Genomic DNA, 17,444 nt, shown 5'->3' with positions numbered 1-17,444 from the left:
ACAGGCTTGTTAAAGTCCTTTCTCACACATACTACGGGGATTTTGACCTTCATATGAACACAACAAATGCAGTTTGAAAAACTGCCTGAAGATTCAGTAAAATTGAAAACAAGACAAAATATAATGAATTTATTCTCATCATTAAATGTAAATTTGACTATTAAGTGTTATAGGCACAGCTGCATATAAGGTTCTAGATCCAAAATGTGTTTTTAAGTTATTATTTTTGGGTGAATGTTATTGGCTTTATTTGACAGCAGAATAGAGTTAAATCAGAGTGCTGAAAAACAATGTCGTGATAAGTTTGTGTCTCATTTTCCACTCTATGTGATTATATAAACATATTTTAACATTTCTAATTCAGGACTTATGTTTTAACTGCACTGCACTTTAATGAAGCAGGATCTCCAAATCACTGGGGTAAAAAATAACAATCAGAATCAATACTTGAAATTTTATTTATTTTTTATTAATAAAAATAGATACACTACAAGAAGTATGCTCATGAAGTTATAATATAGATAGAATATAAAAACAATGTAAAAGATAAAATTAAAGTGAAAGGACCTTTGAGTAAGTAAGATTAAGTGAAATATAGAAAATAAAGATAAAATATATTACTTACAGTCGGTTATTTCGACTTACATATTTCTAATTATGTGTTAAAAGATCTATAAACACTGTAGATGAGCGGAAGCATTATTCCCTTTTTTGACCCTTATCTGGATCAGGTCAAGTTTGCCTGCACGGTGCCGACGTCACGCACAGCTCTTTCTCAGCCAATCAGAGGTGAGGAGGGCGCGGCCCCAGCGGTCCCTGGTTAGGTTGTCTCTCTCGCTGTGGGAAGCGGCTCCGCGTGGATGGAAGTCCGGTGAAAATCCGACAACATGGAAATGAACCCCATCTACAAAGTTTATCCACATCTGCCATGACCCAAGAAGGCGAGGTTTGTACGCACACACCGAGTTTTATCTCTACACATTGAGCTCTTAATTATATTCATTCATTTTTTTAGGTCTTGGGTGTTTTGGCAAACCCTTTGAATGATGCTGTTAACTCAACCTACCAAACTACATTGGAAAATATGGCATTTTAAAATTGTTGCTGTTGTTGTCGGTGATTTAACGGCGTTTAAATATAATTAAATACATATTACGATTCACGAAGTGCTCTGTTTAAATATGGCGTATGTGTAATATTGTAAGTTTGGTTTAAAATTGTAATACTTTTTGTTAAAGTGCCCACATTTTCCTATTACAAGTGCGAAACGCCTGTAATTCAAACACATTTAAACGAGATAAAGATTGAAGCTCAGTCTTGTAGCCTTTAACAAATTCACGGCACGACACGGATTTCATTGTGTATTTAATGCTGTAAACAAACAAAAAATAAATACATAAAATCAAATAAAATAATGTAGGTTTAAGGACTCTTGTTTATCATCATAGTTCTTTCATATATATATATATATATATATATATATATATATATATATATATGAAACTCCAAATTCTTTGAAGAGAATCAGATCAACAGATTAATGAGGCACATGACATTCCTCTGCAGATTTACTATCTGTCCTGCTCACTCACCTTTGAATTGAAATTTTGATCTTTTTCTTTCTGTCTCTTCAGCTTTAGGATTCGGGAACATGGAGGGGCAGCCGGAGGAGAGACTGTGTGGGAAATGTCGCGTTGGCTGCGGTTTGCACAGTTACAACTTGAGGGATGTTTGCACATGGTAAGCCCTGATCCAGCTGTGTAATGTGAGATGTGTCGCTCCCAGTATTTATTGGCTGCTGTAAGTTTTGCAGCCCGCCATATACAAAGCTTTTTCTGACAAAAAAAAAAAAAAATCCCTGGAGCTGATCGTCACTGACCTCTGGTTGTTCTCTGCCCTTCTTAGTTCGAGCTGCTTCACACTCTGGCGCCTCTATGATGTTCATTTAAAGTTTTTGCCATTTGAGATTTGTTCTGAGAAAACGTGAGATACAGTTTGGAGGCAGTGAGCCAAAGATCAGACGTGCTTGAGGAAAATTTGTCAAAATCAGGAGAAGGAAAGAATCTGATTCTTCCAGCTTGGATATTTTACGCACTACGGTTTTGTCTATCCGTGCATTCATTGCCTCATTGTGCACGCTGTGTGCTCTCTCCAGGCATCTGGTGAAGACTGTAATCATGGGCCAGGTCTTGTCCCTGCTGATCTGTGGGACAGCAGTGAGCTGTGCATACCTGGCCCATTCCAGAGTGGAGACGCCCATGCTGCAGAGTTTTCTCAACTACGCCCTGCTGCTGCTCACCTACATGACCATCCTCATCACAGGCAAAGGTCCGATACTTCTGATTAATTGCTGAGGAAATATCAGCTTAGTTTCTCCAGAAAAATTAAAAGTGCAGAATTTCTCTACATGTAAGATAAGACGCTGTAGTGGATCAAAACAGGCATCAGTCGTTAATACATGCACAAAGTTCTCTTCTAATCCTTCACGTGATATATTTACATTTAGATAAAAGCCCCATGTAAACCCATAAATGTAGAAATTTCTCCCACACCAGCTCCACCATCATGAATGTTAGAAACATTGAATTTGAAAGTAAAAAATGTAAACTTTCTTATGCATGCACCAAAATGAAAATGTTGCTCTGTTTCTCCAGGTGAAAGAAACATCATGCAGATTTTAAAAACCAAGTGGTGGAAGTATCTGGTGATGGGTCTGGCAGATGTGGAGGCAAACTACGCAGTTGTGAAAGCGTACCAGTTTACCACCCTGACCAGCATCCAGGTGAGAGACAGCTGCTGTGATGCAGGACTCGTTACTGCGTCAGACAATGATCAGCATGGTGACTTTAATAATTGAGTGATCATAAGATAAGGTGTGAAAACGACAGTGTGATCTGAGTCTCTGTTGTTGTCACTTTGTGCGTTACAGCTGCTCGACTGCTTCGTGATCCCCGTGCTGATGCTGCTGTCCTGGTTCATCCTGAAGACTCGCTACAGGCTGCTCCACTTTGTGGCTGTGGTGGTGTGTTTGTTGGGGGTGGGGGCCATGGTGGGGGCCGACATTCTGGCTGAAAGAGACCAGGGGTCCAGTAAGGAATATTTTCTACCATTTGGTCGAGTCGATTTTTAGTTGTATGGCACCAATTCACAGCAAAAGTGAATTGGTGCCATACAACTAAAGGACACTTTTTAAAATACATTTATGTTTAGAGCTTCTCTTTTAAAAACATTACTGAGTAATAGTTATTACTTTATATGCATCCAGACTGAAAACACTTAGAAAGACTTATATCTAAATGAATGAAACTTGATGTGGTGACAGTTTTAATGAAAATATAAAACAGTTCGTCATTGTGTTGATGAAGTGACCATGATCGCTGTGTGAATGTTCATGGAACAAAGAACACACCTCTAACCCAGAAAAAAGGCTGGGCTTCCCTCCCCCAGTCAGGCCGGACCAGACTGACTGGCAGAGGGAGAGTTTGTAATAAAAGCTTGAAGTGGATCTTTAAGATGGATTCTCGTTGTTAATGAACGATGATGTCTCTATAAACTGAGAGCTTGAAGTCTTTAAACATCCATAAATGAGGCGTCCTCTTGTCTCTGTGCAGCCAGTGATGTTGTGCTGGGTGATGGTTTGGTCCTCCTCAGCGCCGTCCTCTACGCTGTGTCCAACACGTGCCAAGAATACACAGTGAAGAACTTGAGCCGCATTGAATTCCTGGGTATGATGGGGCTGTTTGGGACTGTGATCAGCGGCATACAGCTGTAAGTTCCAGCTACAGTTAAAGCATTTTATTCATGATACTTAATCAATATGAATGAAGTGTTTCCTTTTGGCTGCGTTTTTTTTTTTTCTTCGGCATTCTGAGTTTATATTTTTCTTTCCATTGCAGAGCCGTGCTGGAAACTCATGCAGTCGCTGCAATAAAGTGGGACCTTCATATTGGTAAGTGAACTTCCTGTCCTGCTTTTTCATCAGCTACCAAAATGACCCCCCTCCCCTAACTTGAGTCGGCTCCGTGTTGTTCTGCAGTCATGCTGTTTGCGGTGTACGCTCTGTGCATGTACGCGCTATACAGCTTCATGCCCGTGGTCGTGAAGATGACCAGTGCCACCGCGGTCAACCTCTCTCTGCTCACCGCCGACCTCTTCAGCCTCTTCTGTGGCTTCTTCCTCTTCCACTACACAGTGAGTGCCAATGAGACGCAGCACAGTGTCTGTGTCCTCTTCGGAACGTGAAACTGCTGACAAAAGTGTCCCATTGAGGGGAAAGAGCATTTTTATTTAACTACTTTGTGCTGATGTTTTGTATTTTCAGCAGCAGCAGCAGCTATTTTTAAATCAAGTGTAAAAGCACTGAGATAAAAATAATCATACTGTATGGTCTCAGTTAAAGAAGCTTTTCTTTTGTTTCCACTGCAGAAGGGGTTTTACTTCTGCCACTAGGGGTCTCTCTATCCAAACAATAACAAAAGACGGCATCATGGGAGTTGTTCTCTTTGGCTGAGTCAGTGTCAGTAGTTGAGGAGGTTCTTACAGGTGTCTCTTCCTCTCCATAACAAACACAGCAGCAGATTATAACCTGTAAAAACTGCTGCTCAAATGGAGGTCACTACTCACATAACTGAAATATTTAATCTGGGCCAAAAAGGTTTTGTCTTGAGCTTGAAGCTTGATGCTAAACTTTCTGTGATCATCTTGTCAGTGACATCTGTTTTGTGTTTTTTCCATTGTCAGTTTTCAGCTCTGTACATCGTCTCATTCGTCGTCATCACCGTGGGTTTTGTCTTGTTCAACGCCGTCCCCACGTACACGGCGTTGCCCGAGGATGACCCCACGGACCCGGTGGAGAGCTCCTCGGACCGCCTGCTGGAACCAGACGGAGACGCCCCCAGAAACGAGACGCTCACCGCCGTAGCAGCATTATGATGGAGTAAAAACGCCGACTGTGATACTCAGTCTGAAGATTATAGTTAGTCAGTTTCATTCTTATTACAGACGTACGTGCAAGACGTTTTCATTACAAAGGGAAGATGCAGGTGAGAGACATTGGTGGCAAGTTTCCAGTGTTAATCCTTTTTATGTTAAAATACACAGAGATCAAACATCAGCTGTTACTGGACGTGTTAAACACAAAAATCCATCAGTTACTTATCAGCCCCCTTTTAAAAAAAATTTAATATATTTGATATTTAAGAAAATCAGTCAGCTGTGCTGTTACATTCCCGTACAACGTTGTTCCTTTTGTGCAAAGCTGCAAAAGTTTGTTTTACCTTTTTTGTGTCATTTTATAATTTGCCTGATTTGCTGTAAATCACACGGCTGACTTCGCTCCGTATTTCTGGATGTAAAGTTCGTTGGCCTGAAGCAGATGTTACAACTTTTTTTAAGCTATTAAATTCATTTTTATATTATCTTGGATGTCCATCATATCTCACTAAATTTTTACTGTGGTTATTTTACATGAAGCGACATCTCAGCAAAAAGCCAATATGCCCTTAAAACGCATGAACATCTGTCTCTTCATCGCCCTCTTGTGGCCGGAACTAAAATCAACAGCGAGAATAACAGAACTACTTTACAGTTTACTTTCCTTTAAATGGGAGAATCACTTAAAAAACAAACAAACATCATGTTATATTGAAGAAATCATCATTCATCAGGAAAATGTTTACCGATGGCAGTAAAGTAAGAAATAGTGCCATTTTTCAGTACAGTATGTGCAATTCCACAACCAGTGGAACTGCACAACACTATGTATGGAGTTTAAGCACACTCCTATCAAAGGGATATCTTCTAGTCGATGTGTTTTTCTTATTAAATCCCTTTGTTGTTGAATTATTGATGCAGCAGCCTGATTTTGAAACACTTTCTTCCTCCTTTATTGTCTCTCAAATAACAATGGAAAGAAAGAGGCTGTTGGAGCAACGGGTCGATGTTCCTGTTTATGGAAGGACACGAACAATAAGTACAAGGACAGATATGTGAGCTGAATGCTGCTGAATGCTGCTCAGCTAGTTACTAAGAGATTGTGGATCAAAATGTGCCTCAACCAGACTGACACATCAGGCTGTGAGCTCCCAAAGCTGACCGGAGATTTAGCAAAGGTCACCTGACAGATTCAGTGGAATGTTTGACTGTTTCAGATGGAAAAGTTGGAGATGAGGCTGCAATTTTGTGTTTTATGCTGAGAAAGTCCCCTAAAAAAAAAAAAAAACAAAAAACTTTCTTTAATGGTTCTGATGTTTTCACTGCCATGTTCTTCTTTGTTATTGTAGGGACAGAATAAGAAAGGAGCTCAGGCTGACCTGAGCTGCCTCATTAATATGCAGCGTGTCCAGATAATGCCCCTCTGTGGTTCATAATAATGGCTCAGTGTTTCTGAGCATGTAGACGTTGCCCTCTCGGTCTGCTTCATACAGGAAGTGACTGGATTACATGCTAATCCCATTATGATGCTGCTGCCATGTGAGGGCCGGTTTGGTGGGATTAGAAACGAAAAGGCTGAAGTCCAGGATCCAGATCAGCAGAAAACTGGGTGACTGTAAATACTGACACTGATATGCACTCTGATGATGGCTGATGTAAACCGCTCAGGCCACAATGACCCTGACCGATAAGGGATCTCCATCTGTCCTGTGTGGCTGCACTGACGCGGTATGTATTATTCGTTTTTATGACTTGATGTTTTGGATGTCAGCACCGGCAGTCTTCAAGCTGACACTCCAGCAAACTTGTGGTGGATGAAAGTGCACAAGCGCCTGCCAAGTTCGGTGTCAACTGGATTGAGCCGTAAATTCACAGTATATTATGGCCATGAATGGAGTCTGGAGGGTGCCATCAAAATATTATCATTGTTTATTTAGAATAATAAAAGCCATCTGTTTAACTAATGTAATAACAGGAGAATTATATTTGTCTTTAAATTATGAATTAATAATTGACTTGACCTTTAAAACTAATCTAAAAACAGCTTTTGAATTTTTTATTTCATTTACAAATGTGTCATAACAGTTTACATTTTTTTGGTGCTTTGATTCAAAGACATCTGAGAGTTAAAGGAATAATAATCAAAGAGCATTCTTGTGGTACGTCTTGGAATTATTAAATAAACAGAAAACATTTTCAAGCAACCCAATCACTACAACAGTATTTCAGTTATAGTGAGTCTACTAGTTTTTGTCATCTATAATTTATTACATAAAAATTTAAAATGAACAGCCTGCTGTTTAGCTTACCTTTTCTCTTGTTAGCCTACCTCATTCTATTTAAGGTAAATATAAATCATTTTCAACAGCAGACTGATATTTGCTCCATATTGGCTTTAATTTTATCAGTTTGTTTGAATTGTACTTGTACTGAAAACTGCAAGGCTCCTTTGATAAGAACATTATTTTCTTGTTTCATCAAAGTTTTGTACTTTAAGAGTCCCCATGCAAAGTACAAACTTTATCTAGCTGTTGACCTAAATCACCGCTGACGATAAAAAAAGCTCAGCTCTGTTTACCTTTAGTCTGCTTCACCATCATGTGTCACGGGAAAATGTTTCTCATGCACATAAAATATGAAAAATGGACCAAAAACCTGATTAAATGAAACTGTTTCCTCACACTTTTTAATTCTTGCTTCAGGGCGACTTATTCTTATTCCACCATCGTTTTTTTAATTAAAAATAAATAAATAAATAAAATAAAATTTGCTCGTAAGCAGTTTGGGGGATTTTCTGCCGAGTTTCTCAAAAAACATGGAAGGATGACTCTAACCCTAACCCTCTTTTCTTGACATGAAAATAACACAACGTGTCAGTCTGTGACCGTCGAGCTTGATGCTTTATCAAAGAGCTTTCACTTAACTGTTCAGGAAACTGATCTGCAACGTTCACTCTGTTCCAGGAGTCTGAAGAAGTTTTTGTTTTTGGACGCAGCTGCTGCCACTGAAGTACCAAAGGTCTGATTTGGAGAATGATTAACTCGACTGGCGGAGAGGATGTGTGTGTGTCGCTGTCAGAGGTGTCAGCATCGGCGTGTGTGTGTGTTCATATGACAGGAGGTGAAGGTCTGGATGAGGGACACAGATCTCACCCTTTAACGAAGTTTACTGAACATCTGACTTAGACGAGACGGTGTCAGGGGGATGATGAGAGTGGGACTGTGTCTGCTGTCCTACCTTTTAGGTTGTTTTTGGTTTTTTTAAACTAGCTGGTCCTCATCGACAGGAACTACTTCAACAAAGGAGTGTATTTCATCTCAAACAGTATATTCTCTAAGTGTTTTTTGGCTCCCTCGGTCCGATGCAGCCAGCAGAGTAAGTGCCATCTAAGAAGTACGGCAGCAGCACAACAGCAGCTCAGACTATGTCAAGGTCTGGAGACGCAGTCAGAGTCTGATACAGAACAAAAAAAAAAACAAACCACAGAGGAGAAGGAGCAGATGCAACAGTAAGAGCAGCGGTGGATGCAGCTCCAGTCTACCTTCATCCTCCACCTTCAGCTCCTGCAGCAAACACACTCGACGAGTCCGCCGCCTGGCTCTTCTCTCAGGTAACGAACGAACTTCTGCAGCGTTATTATGTTTGTCCATTCGAGCTTTCAACTCCAAACAAAGGCAGATCATTGGCTGGAGCAGCAAGGGCCAAAAGATTTGGGCACCAAGTCTGAAGAGCAGAAAGAAGCGTAAAGTGACCAGCAGCATAAAATTTCCTGTTTAAATGAAGTTTATAGGCTCATAATTGTGATTGAGGCGCCTCCTGGTTATAATTTTTATGAGGTGTTGGAGTTAATTTGTCTATTTTATAAGCTGGTTGAGTTGATAGGCGGTTGTTCTGTTGTGTTTGTGTTATTTACCGCTCAGAACAACTGTGTGAATTTCTCATTCACCATCTACTCATTTCACACATGCTGAAATTAGAAATAAAATTGCAGAAACAACCCGTTACGTCAGCTCTGGGTAATTCATGTGATGGCTGAGGTCTGAGAATCCACAAAATGAGGCTGTAAAAAGCCACATTGTAGTTTCAGTTAACTCTTGGCTGTCACTGCTGAGCTCATTCAGTTTCAGTTCTGACCTTTTTAGGAAAAAAAAAAAAAAACCCAGACAATTTGGCTCAGCTTAATAAACTCAGATCTTTAGTTTCTGCTCTAATTTTTAAAAACATCGACCGGCTGAATTTTTTCTGGTGAGATGATTCTTTGGTTTTTTTCCTCCATCACAGTTGTGGCCATGGCTTCAGCTGCTCTGGAGCTGATGGGCTTCTTCCTGGGCCTGCTGGGGATGCTGGGAACTCTGGTTTCCACCGTGTTGCCGTACTGGCAGACCTCGGCCCACATCGGCTCCAACATCGTGACGGCGGTGGCCAACATGAGGGGCCTGTGGATGGAGTGTGTCTATCAGAGCACGGGGGCCTTCCAGTGTGAGACCTTCAACTCCATGCTGGCCCTCCCCGCCGACCTGCAGGCGGCCCGGGCCCTCATGGTCATCTCCGTGGTGCTGTCCATCCTTGCCATCGCCATGTCAACCCTGGGGATGCAGTGCACGCTTTGCCTTGAGGGCTCTGGTGCGGCTAAGAGTCGCGTGGCCGGAGCAGGCGGGGGCTTATTCCTCACCGCTGGCTTTCTGGCCCTCATACCCGTGGCGTGGACCACACACGAGGTGGTCCAGACCTTCTACAGACCAAATGTACCGGCCAGCATGAAGTACGAGCTGGGGGAGTGCCTGTACGTCGGCCTGGCCTCAGCGCTCGTGTCGATGCTGGGAGGGGGGATGCTGTGCATGTCGTGCTGCGAGGAGCAGGATGGCATCCGTGGGAGACGCCACGGGGGAGGGTATCCATATCCTGGCGCGGGGGTACGGACAACTTCACAGACCTACCGCAACCCCACCCTGCAGGTGGGGGGCATCAGCGCACCCAGCAGGGGGCAGACGCTGCGAAGTACCAGCGACACCTCCCACCTGAGTGCACAAGAAGCCCAGGGAGCCAAGAGGCCCACTGCTGCAGGATATGACATCACAGGATATGTCTGATGTCACTGCCACTCAATCGACCTCCACACTTACATTCCATTATATGTTTTTATACGCCGTCTTTAATCACACTTTGTCGTTTTATGCCGCACAGAACAAGTTCTACAACCTTTTTATTTTTTCCTTTTTGTTGAGAGAGGTTGGCGTGATGAACAGAAAAGGCCCATTGGTCAGATTTAACGCTGACTGAAAAGATAAATCTGGTGGTCATTTTAAAATTCAGTAAACTTTGGTTAGTCACTTCTCACTTAATTATTCACTGACCTCAAAAATTATTCAGGTCGCTGACATTTCCAGACGCCACACTGTGGCTCATTGATTGTTCGCCCACCGAACCGTCCACGTGAATGAGCATTCGGGATGTCGCTGCATTTTTTTGTTTGTTTTGTTTTACTTTTTATTTGAAAATAAATGCAAATATTTCATACTTAGCATTTGTTGAATGTGCTTTTCCTCATTAGTTTCTTGAACACAAATGATGCAGGTAAAAAAAGAAAAGTATTTGACAAATTAACAGTTTATACTGTTTATACTTTTGCTCTGCATATTCAACTTTCTTTGGGTCATTTATTACACAACAGTTTGATCTGTTTTTGTTTTAGGATGTAACTGACACATGATGGCCTTTTTATGGGCCACTTTGTGAAAGGTAAAGAGTTTTTTTTTTTTTACAGTACAGAATGCGGAAAAGATCGAAACCTTGAACTGAAGGCAAACAGAAGAACAAGCCAAACAACCTAAAGGTTTCATTGGATCGATGCAGTTTAAGTTTGACCAACTGGAGGGTCATGAGACTGAAACCAACGCGTTCACTGGGTCAGTTTACACAAACACTTTGATTAGGTTTGAAGTTTATTTGGACTCTCAGCGTCATACAAAAATGTCCACCTTCACGTTTTCAGATTCATCTCAAATGACAAATTATTTATGATCGGCCCAACAGGAACAATCCACTTTGGTTGGAGAGGTTTTTCCTTCCAACATACCCCATAAATATGTATTAGCACCTTCTGTTTCTGGGGAGATGAAGCCCAAATAAACTTGTTATGTGGAGAAAAAGGTCCCATGTGTTTATGATCCGTGCTGCTTAATTCTCTCAAACGTACAAGAACGAGAACATGAGCTCCAAATAAGGCCGAGTCTTTAAAACATTATCATATCGGAGTTTTTTCTGTGATAGCAGGACTCCACACAAACACTTCAGACATCTACTGCTGGATCTTTGTCCATTTGAGAAAGTCGTTGTCAGGTCAGATCCACGTTTTCTGTCCTTGTGTTGGGAAGTTATAACAGTACAGTACCAGAGATTCTGAAACTGGATCAACCAACACGCATCTGACCGAGAGAACAGTGAGATAAGTGGACGAGGGACAAACATGAGAAAGACAAACAGGATCTCAAAAACACAGATAGTTGGTACGAGCTGACTAACCCCCAAAACAACCATAAAAAGAAAATATTTAGCTGAAGGACAAGATTAAAAAAAAATTATCTTAGCGAGCCATTAGACATCTCACAAATATATTCAAGGCCCAGACCAATATCTCACTTGGAGAAGATAATTCAAATTTTGCATCTGACAAGAAATCAGTGCAAACACAGTTCTCGTTTTCTACTTTTAGTTTTGGCAACCAGCGACCACAGCTGTGAAATTCAAATTCAGGGGGGGATTTTAATGTGTTGTGTGAGACTGAGGATGATGCTGCTGTGAACATGATCATGCAGATGTACGTGGAGACGAAGGAGATCTGGGTTGGAGGTTGATGCTACAGAGGGTGTGACATCCTCCGCCTCTTTGCTCTGATGTCTCACATCAGGCTGTGCTCGGTTGGCCGTCCTTCACAGTTTCTGTCTCTTTGTGTTGTCTTCCTCTTGTCTCTCGTCCTTGGCAGTGGAAACAGATGGGTGACGCTAAAGAAGAAACGACGTGGCGATGAACAGTTTTAATCCTGACTTCCCAAATCCATCTGCATTAAAATCTTTTGTGAAGCTGAAAGTGAGGACGTTCAGCCGATGATCGGTGGCAGATGCTGCTGTCAGCAGTCAAATATGAGAGCAGGTCAAACTGAAAGCTAGAATCTCATCTCTCATTTTTATTTCCATCCATTCTCCCATTGAAGTGCACTGGAGCCATGTTGCACAGTGATCCCACGTTTGGTTTCTTCTCTTTGACAAACCTTTAACCACTGAATGGCTCCATCTAGTGCCAGAAAGAAGAATGATACCGAAATGTCACGAGTCTTAAAAGATGCTGACTTGAAAATTTTCAGACAAAGGTGTACAGAATCTGAGTTACTCAAATATTGGTAGATAGAAACAGCAAGTTCCAATAATAACTTTAGTTTATACTTTGTCATTTCTAAGTCTTTCCTAAGAAACAGAAAATTCCATCATGCAATGAAAAACAGACATTTATTGGTATGAAACCAGCCAATGGGACAGTTTATATTTAGAAAAAAAAAACAAAAAACACTCACGTTCGTCTCAGCCAGTTGTTCTTGTTGCAATAAATAAGCATTTTGTTTAGCTTTTTCTTTCCTGAACTTCCTTCTCCTTCTGTTTCTCTTCTTCCTGTCGCTCACGGCCAAACTCAACCACCAAAGGTTTCCCCAGCAAACGGTAACCATGGACCAGCAGCAAAGCCCTCTGGGCCGTCTCAGCATCTGCCAAGAGGAATAGAACCCACTCAATGTGTGGTGAAACGATGAAAGTGAAAGTCAACAGCTTTCCGGTGCAAATCATCAGCATTGGCGTTGCCGTGGCGACAGAGGTGTGAGGCGGCCACATCCCTCTCTCACCTGGCAGGGTGACGAAGGCCTGACCCTTCATCCTTCCGGTCAGCAGGCGGTAAACCACTCGGGGCCCGTCCTCCGGCTCGAACCTGGAGAACAGCGCCACCAGCTGGGCCACGGACGCCTGCGTACTCACATTCTTCACACACAGCACCTACAAGCAGCCACACAACAACAATAGTCAAAACCGCCACCCTCTTCCTCCTTGACACCACATCATACACAGGAGAAAATACTGCTGTCCTCCACCTTGAGGCGAGGCAAATAACCGCACATACCACAACGATCACTTCTTTTGACTGCATGTCATGCCCGTCAAACCTAATTTCACGAGGGTGTGGTGTTACGTCTGTGCTGTGAATGCGCTGCGTGAAAATTTAATTACAGGCCACAACAATTATCTGTTTCTTTGGAAAGAATGAAACAAGTTCTGTTTATGAGTCAGTTAAATAACTGTGAAGTAATCTGATTATCATAGTGCTTAATTTTTATGAGCATCAAAGTGTTAAGGATAACATCTGCTTATGTGGGTAACTCAGAGAGCTGCAAACATTTACTTTAAAACTGTGCAGTGTCCAATGTTATTCCCGTAAGGAGGATTATTGTCTTTTAATTTGGTGAATGAAGTTTAATTCTTCAGTGCAGGTCAGACATGTTTAATGTCCATAGAGCTGCTGTTTATCACCAGTGGGGGTCAGATTGAACTATATACTCTGCTGTTAAATAAAGTGTGCACTAAATGAAAGTCGCACACTGGGGTGATAAAATGCCTCTTCTGGTGATGAGCTGTGAGAATCAGTTCTGTATCTAATAATCTGATAAAAACAAAAAAGGAAGTGATTTCAGGGTGTAGTGTCCACACCTTGGAAGGTTTTCCTGGTTGGTAGTTTCGGAACCTGGGGATGTTCCGGATCACTTCCTCAGGTTCACGGTTCTGGAGGATTTCTTCGTCTGTAATTGTCTCTATTTCCCCTCTAACAGTCAGCGGCTGCCCTGGCCCCGCCTTCACTCCCCCACACAGGCTGCCGATTGGCTGGTGTATTTCTAGCCTCACTGGAGCAGCTGGTAGCGTTTGAGCTTCTCTCTCCTGCTGCTGCTCCTGAGAGGAAGCTGAACTCGACTCTTCAGGTCTTTCCTCCTGTGCGTCTGACTGATGCTCAGTCGTGTCCTCTGATTGATCGTCGTCTGTCCGTGAGCGCTGTGATTGGTCAGTTACAGTTTTGTGTGTCTCCAGGTGTGGTGCTGCAGTAGTTTGTCTCTCAGAGTTCTGCGGTGAAGCTTGATGTGTCTCTCCTGAGAGAACATCTCTGTAAAGAGAGTCCATTGGATCAGAGGGCGATGCCCCCTGTTGGGCCTCCTGGTTATCTTCCTCTGCAGAGAAAAACAACAACCCATCTGAAATCTTCAGATATGGACTTGGATGAAGACAAATTTGCTGTCTCTTCCCTCAGTACAGTTTTTATTTATCCCAATATTAGATTCTATCCATACAGTCTGCTCTGATAAATGCTTCCTTCTGTTCAGCTCCACTTTGCTCCATTCATTCTTAGATAAGTGATGATTCCAAAATCACAGATCCTCTTGCAAATTATTTGCCTTTTATTTGAAATTTAAAAATTTAACTTTTGGTAATAAATGATGGGATCCTCTCTGGAGGCTGCACAACATATTTAGGTTTGAACTGACTGCAGATTATGGGGTCTGTTATTTAATACATGGAATGTAAATAACAGTTTTACCTTTCTGAGAAATGCTGATCTAAAACTGGTGCTCCTTCCACTTTCATGTTTGAGTGTAAAAGTCTGTTAAAAATAAATTTCTGTCTCTGGTTTTGTTTTAATATAAAACTAAGGAATGAGATGACAGTGTGTCCTTTATAACGTGAAGCAGATATATGATATTTGTTTATGTTCACTACACGCTGTACCTCGATGGTAAAGTGCGGTGAGGAAGCCCAGGCGGTCGTTTCCCTGGAACAGCGATCGTTCAATCTCCATCTCTCGGCGCGACAGCGGCCGGCTGCTGGCGAAGCGCTGTGGACGGGACAGGAGCTCTGCCCGGGCCTCAATCTTGTCTCTGATCACCTGGAGACGCTGCTGCTTCACCCCCGGAGCTGCACACACACCATGGGACTGTCAGGAGTGAAGGATTAGTTTGCTTGTTTATAGCATGTGTATCAGTGTTAACAAAATGGATTAGTGTTAAACACAGGATATCTAATTTATCTCTAGTTTGAATATTGACTTTCACGAAAGGGAAGTATTTCTTTGGCTTTACAATTCTGAGAATTGACTCTTATCATCACACTGTAAGGCAAGTCACATGATCAGAGTTCGTTTGCATGAACGAAACTAGAGCAAACAACAAGGATGCGCATACTGCACATACACAGGAAGAAGAATCAAATCCATCTCCTCCTGGTCTCTTTGTCTCAATCAGGTTTTACCTTCTCTGCTAAGTCTGGTGCATCTCTACTCTGCCACAGCTGGATCTCAGCTTCAGTGAGTCCAAGGTCCCGCAGGCTGGCCAGCTCCTTCTCCCCATCCTGCAGGACCTGGAACTGGGACAGGCTCCTCACTCCGGCTGCCTGCTCCCCAAATGGGCGGTAGAGCGCTGCCGGAGCGAAGCACTGCTTCTTAGCCACACATCTGTAAGACAGAATTCATTCCAAAACAAGATCAACAGGAAGCCTCTCTGTGTACATGATGCACGACCCACTCATGGTTCTGCAGTCCATGAGTGGTAATATAGCAGACAATTATTCAAAAGGACCTCAGCAACAAGACTGGGCAGCTTTCTCTTTACTTTCCTAATAAAACACACACACACAGAGTTTCTGTCCTCCTTGTATAATTTTTGTTTGTTGTCACTCTGTGACATTAAAGGTGTTGATTAAACTGATCTCCTTTTCAAATTAATGGGTCTAATTTCAACAGGTGTATTATCTTCCTAATGAACGGACGGTTTCTGACCGCTCGATGTCGACGTCAGTGTGGAGCTGCTGCAGCAGGAGGCTGTGGAGCTGCCGCTGGCCCTCGGTCTCCTGCTCCTCCAGCAGCGGTCCGTCCTCACAGGATTGCCGGCTGACTCTAACAAATGTAACAGAGACAGCCATTAGTTCATTCTGATACAGCTGCAGGAAAAAAGCACAACTACCACCATAAACACTGCTGACAGTCAGTTAAGAATTTTCAGAAAAATAGGTTCATAATTTCATCTATCAAATATCTCAATTTCATTATACCCTTGTTGCTATTTCCAGATTATTTAATCAACTTTTGAGAAAATAAATATTTTGGATTTTTGTTTTTTTATTATTATTTTGTGGTGCATTAAGTCAAGTGGGTCATTTTCCAAATTACCAGGCAGGACTATTTTATGGCATTCAACATTTTAATTTGGCAAATATCTAATCGAAGACTTACAACTGTCTAAATGTCAATACATAATCATATAATCATAACCACTGTTAAAGAATTTGGATTTTATACATTCACACCAAAGCATTTTAGAAGAGAAAAAACAGTTTTACTCTACAACATCTATCTGACAGCTGTGTTTACTTTTCAGGACAATAATGTAAAAAGATCAGATCACTGACAACAAGCCAGCTGTTTCCAGGCTGTCCATTACAGATTCTGAACTTCTTCATCCTTTCTATTATAACAAGTGAAACTGTGAAATCTTCATATATATCTTACCAACATCGTGAAAAGTGCATTTAACTGCGTGTGTTTTTTAGTTTCAAACATCAGGAGGTTTTTACTCAACTTAGCTTTTCCTAGTTAGCTAGTAGCCTCAGTTTAACAGTTAGCACGCCAGGACAAGTGATTAGTCGTGACCTGCGGCAGGCTGAGCTGTCTGAGCTACAGTATGGACCTACAGAAGCGATAATGGAAAATATAAAAAGTCACATTTCATCTATTTTTGTAATTAAACTGTGAAAAATAACGACAGCTAAACTGCTAGCTTAGCCGGTTGCAGCTATCTCCATGACAACCTGCGTTGAATGATCGACGTAAAGTCTACGTAAACTTTATTTAACTGGTATTTCCGGGTAAAAGTCAAAGTCAAAGTAGTCCATGAACCAAATCGGTGCGATTGAAAGCCTACGATTATTATAAATTTACAAAAACGCTTGTTTGATGGCTGCAAGTTGTGTTTACCTCCGCATGCTTCCGCTTTGCGCCGCCCGTTCCGGCGCGTTGAATCATGGGAAATGTAGTAAAATCCCCCAACACGAGCCACAACGATCGCCAAACACAGGCTGTGTGTTTTTACAGCAAAACACACACACACACGCACACACACAAAAATACAAAGACAGGCGAGATTGAGCGTGTAAACAGAGCCACGTGTGTTATATTTAATACACGATAAAAAGAAAGAAGACGCCTTTTTATGGTAATATGGAGCACATTAGATCTGGATTTATTCTGTTATCTCAGTGCAGATGCAGATAAGCCCCAACATGCTGCCTTAATGTGCTCCGTTATGCAAGAAATAAAAAGAAAAGAGCCACAAAACCCTTGACTTGCCACGCCCTGCTGAGCGGCCGAGGGTGTGGTGATCACCGTATTTTTCACCAGAGCTGGCCGTCCTGCCTGTCATACCCCACCAAACATATGCA

The 17,444-nt window shown here is 42.0% G+C and overlaps 3 protein-coding genes across 4 annotated transcripts; 2 read left to right on the top strand and 1 right to left on the bottom strand.

Moving 5' to 3' along the window:
- The first annotated feature begins 845 nt into the window (after nucleotides 1-845).
- LOC115053893 (solute carrier family 35 member F2-like) lies at nucleotides 846-5,392 on the top strand. Of its 2 annotated transcripts, XM_029518760.1 has the most exons (9): nucleotides 846-946; nucleotides 1,635-1,740; nucleotides 2,156-2,328; nucleotides 2,655-2,782; nucleotides 2,930-3,089; nucleotides 3,612-3,768; nucleotides 3,897-3,949; nucleotides 4,037-4,191; nucleotides 4,741-4,932. In XM_029518760.1, exons 2-9 carry the CDS (start codon nucleotides 1,652-1,654, stop codon nucleotides 4,930-4,932), a joined length of 1,107 nt encoding a protein of 368 aa, XP_029374620.1. In that variant the 5' UTR covers nucleotides 846-946; nucleotides 1,635-1,651. The 2 variants fall into 2 exon arrangements, with proteins under 2 accessions (XP_029374620.1, XP_029374621.1); XM_029518761.1 differs by lacking the exon at nucleotides 846-946 and having other exon boundaries at nucleotides 1,652-1,740; nucleotides 4,741-5,392.
- Nucleotides 5,393-8,433: 3,041 nt separating this feature from the next.
- Nucleotides 8,434-10,022, top strand: cldn2 (claudin 2). The gene is made up of 2 exons (XM_029519950.1): nucleotides 8,434-8,542; nucleotides 9,214-10,022. The coding sequence occupies exon 2, from the start codon at nucleotides 9,222-9,224 to the stop codon at nucleotides 10,020-10,022; it is 801 nt and encodes a 266-aa protein (XP_029375810.1). The 5' UTR covers nucleotides 8,434-8,542; nucleotides 9,214-9,221.
- Nucleotides 10,023-10,661: 639 nt separating this feature from the next.
- On the bottom strand, nucleotides 10,662-17,003 carry rbm41 (RNA binding motif protein 41). The gene is made up of 8 exons (XM_029519330.1): nucleotides 16,981-17,003; nucleotides 15,787-15,903; nucleotides 15,261-15,462; nucleotides 14,742-14,946; nucleotides 13,677-14,185; nucleotides 12,821-12,968; nucleotides 12,500-12,685; nucleotides 10,662-12,222 (listed from the first exon to the last, which is right to left on the bottom strand). The coding sequence occupies exons 1-7, from the start codon at nucleotides 16,986-16,988 to the stop codon at nucleotides 12,546-12,548; spliced, it is 1,329 nt and encodes a 442-aa protein (XP_029375190.1). The 5' UTR covers nucleotides 16,989-17,003; the 3' UTR covers nucleotides 10,662-12,222; nucleotides 12,500-12,545.
- Nucleotides 17,004-17,444: the final 441 nt, after the last annotated feature.

Source organism: Echeneis naucrates, chromosome 14 (assembly GCF_900963305.1).
Source record: "Echeneis naucrates chromosome 14, fEcheNa1.1, whole genome shotgun sequence".
NCBI lineage: Eukaryota > Metazoa > Chordata > Actinopteri > Carangiformes > Echeneidae > Echeneis > Echeneis naucrates.
This window is presented reverse-complemented; position numbering and strand designations above follow the sequence as displayed.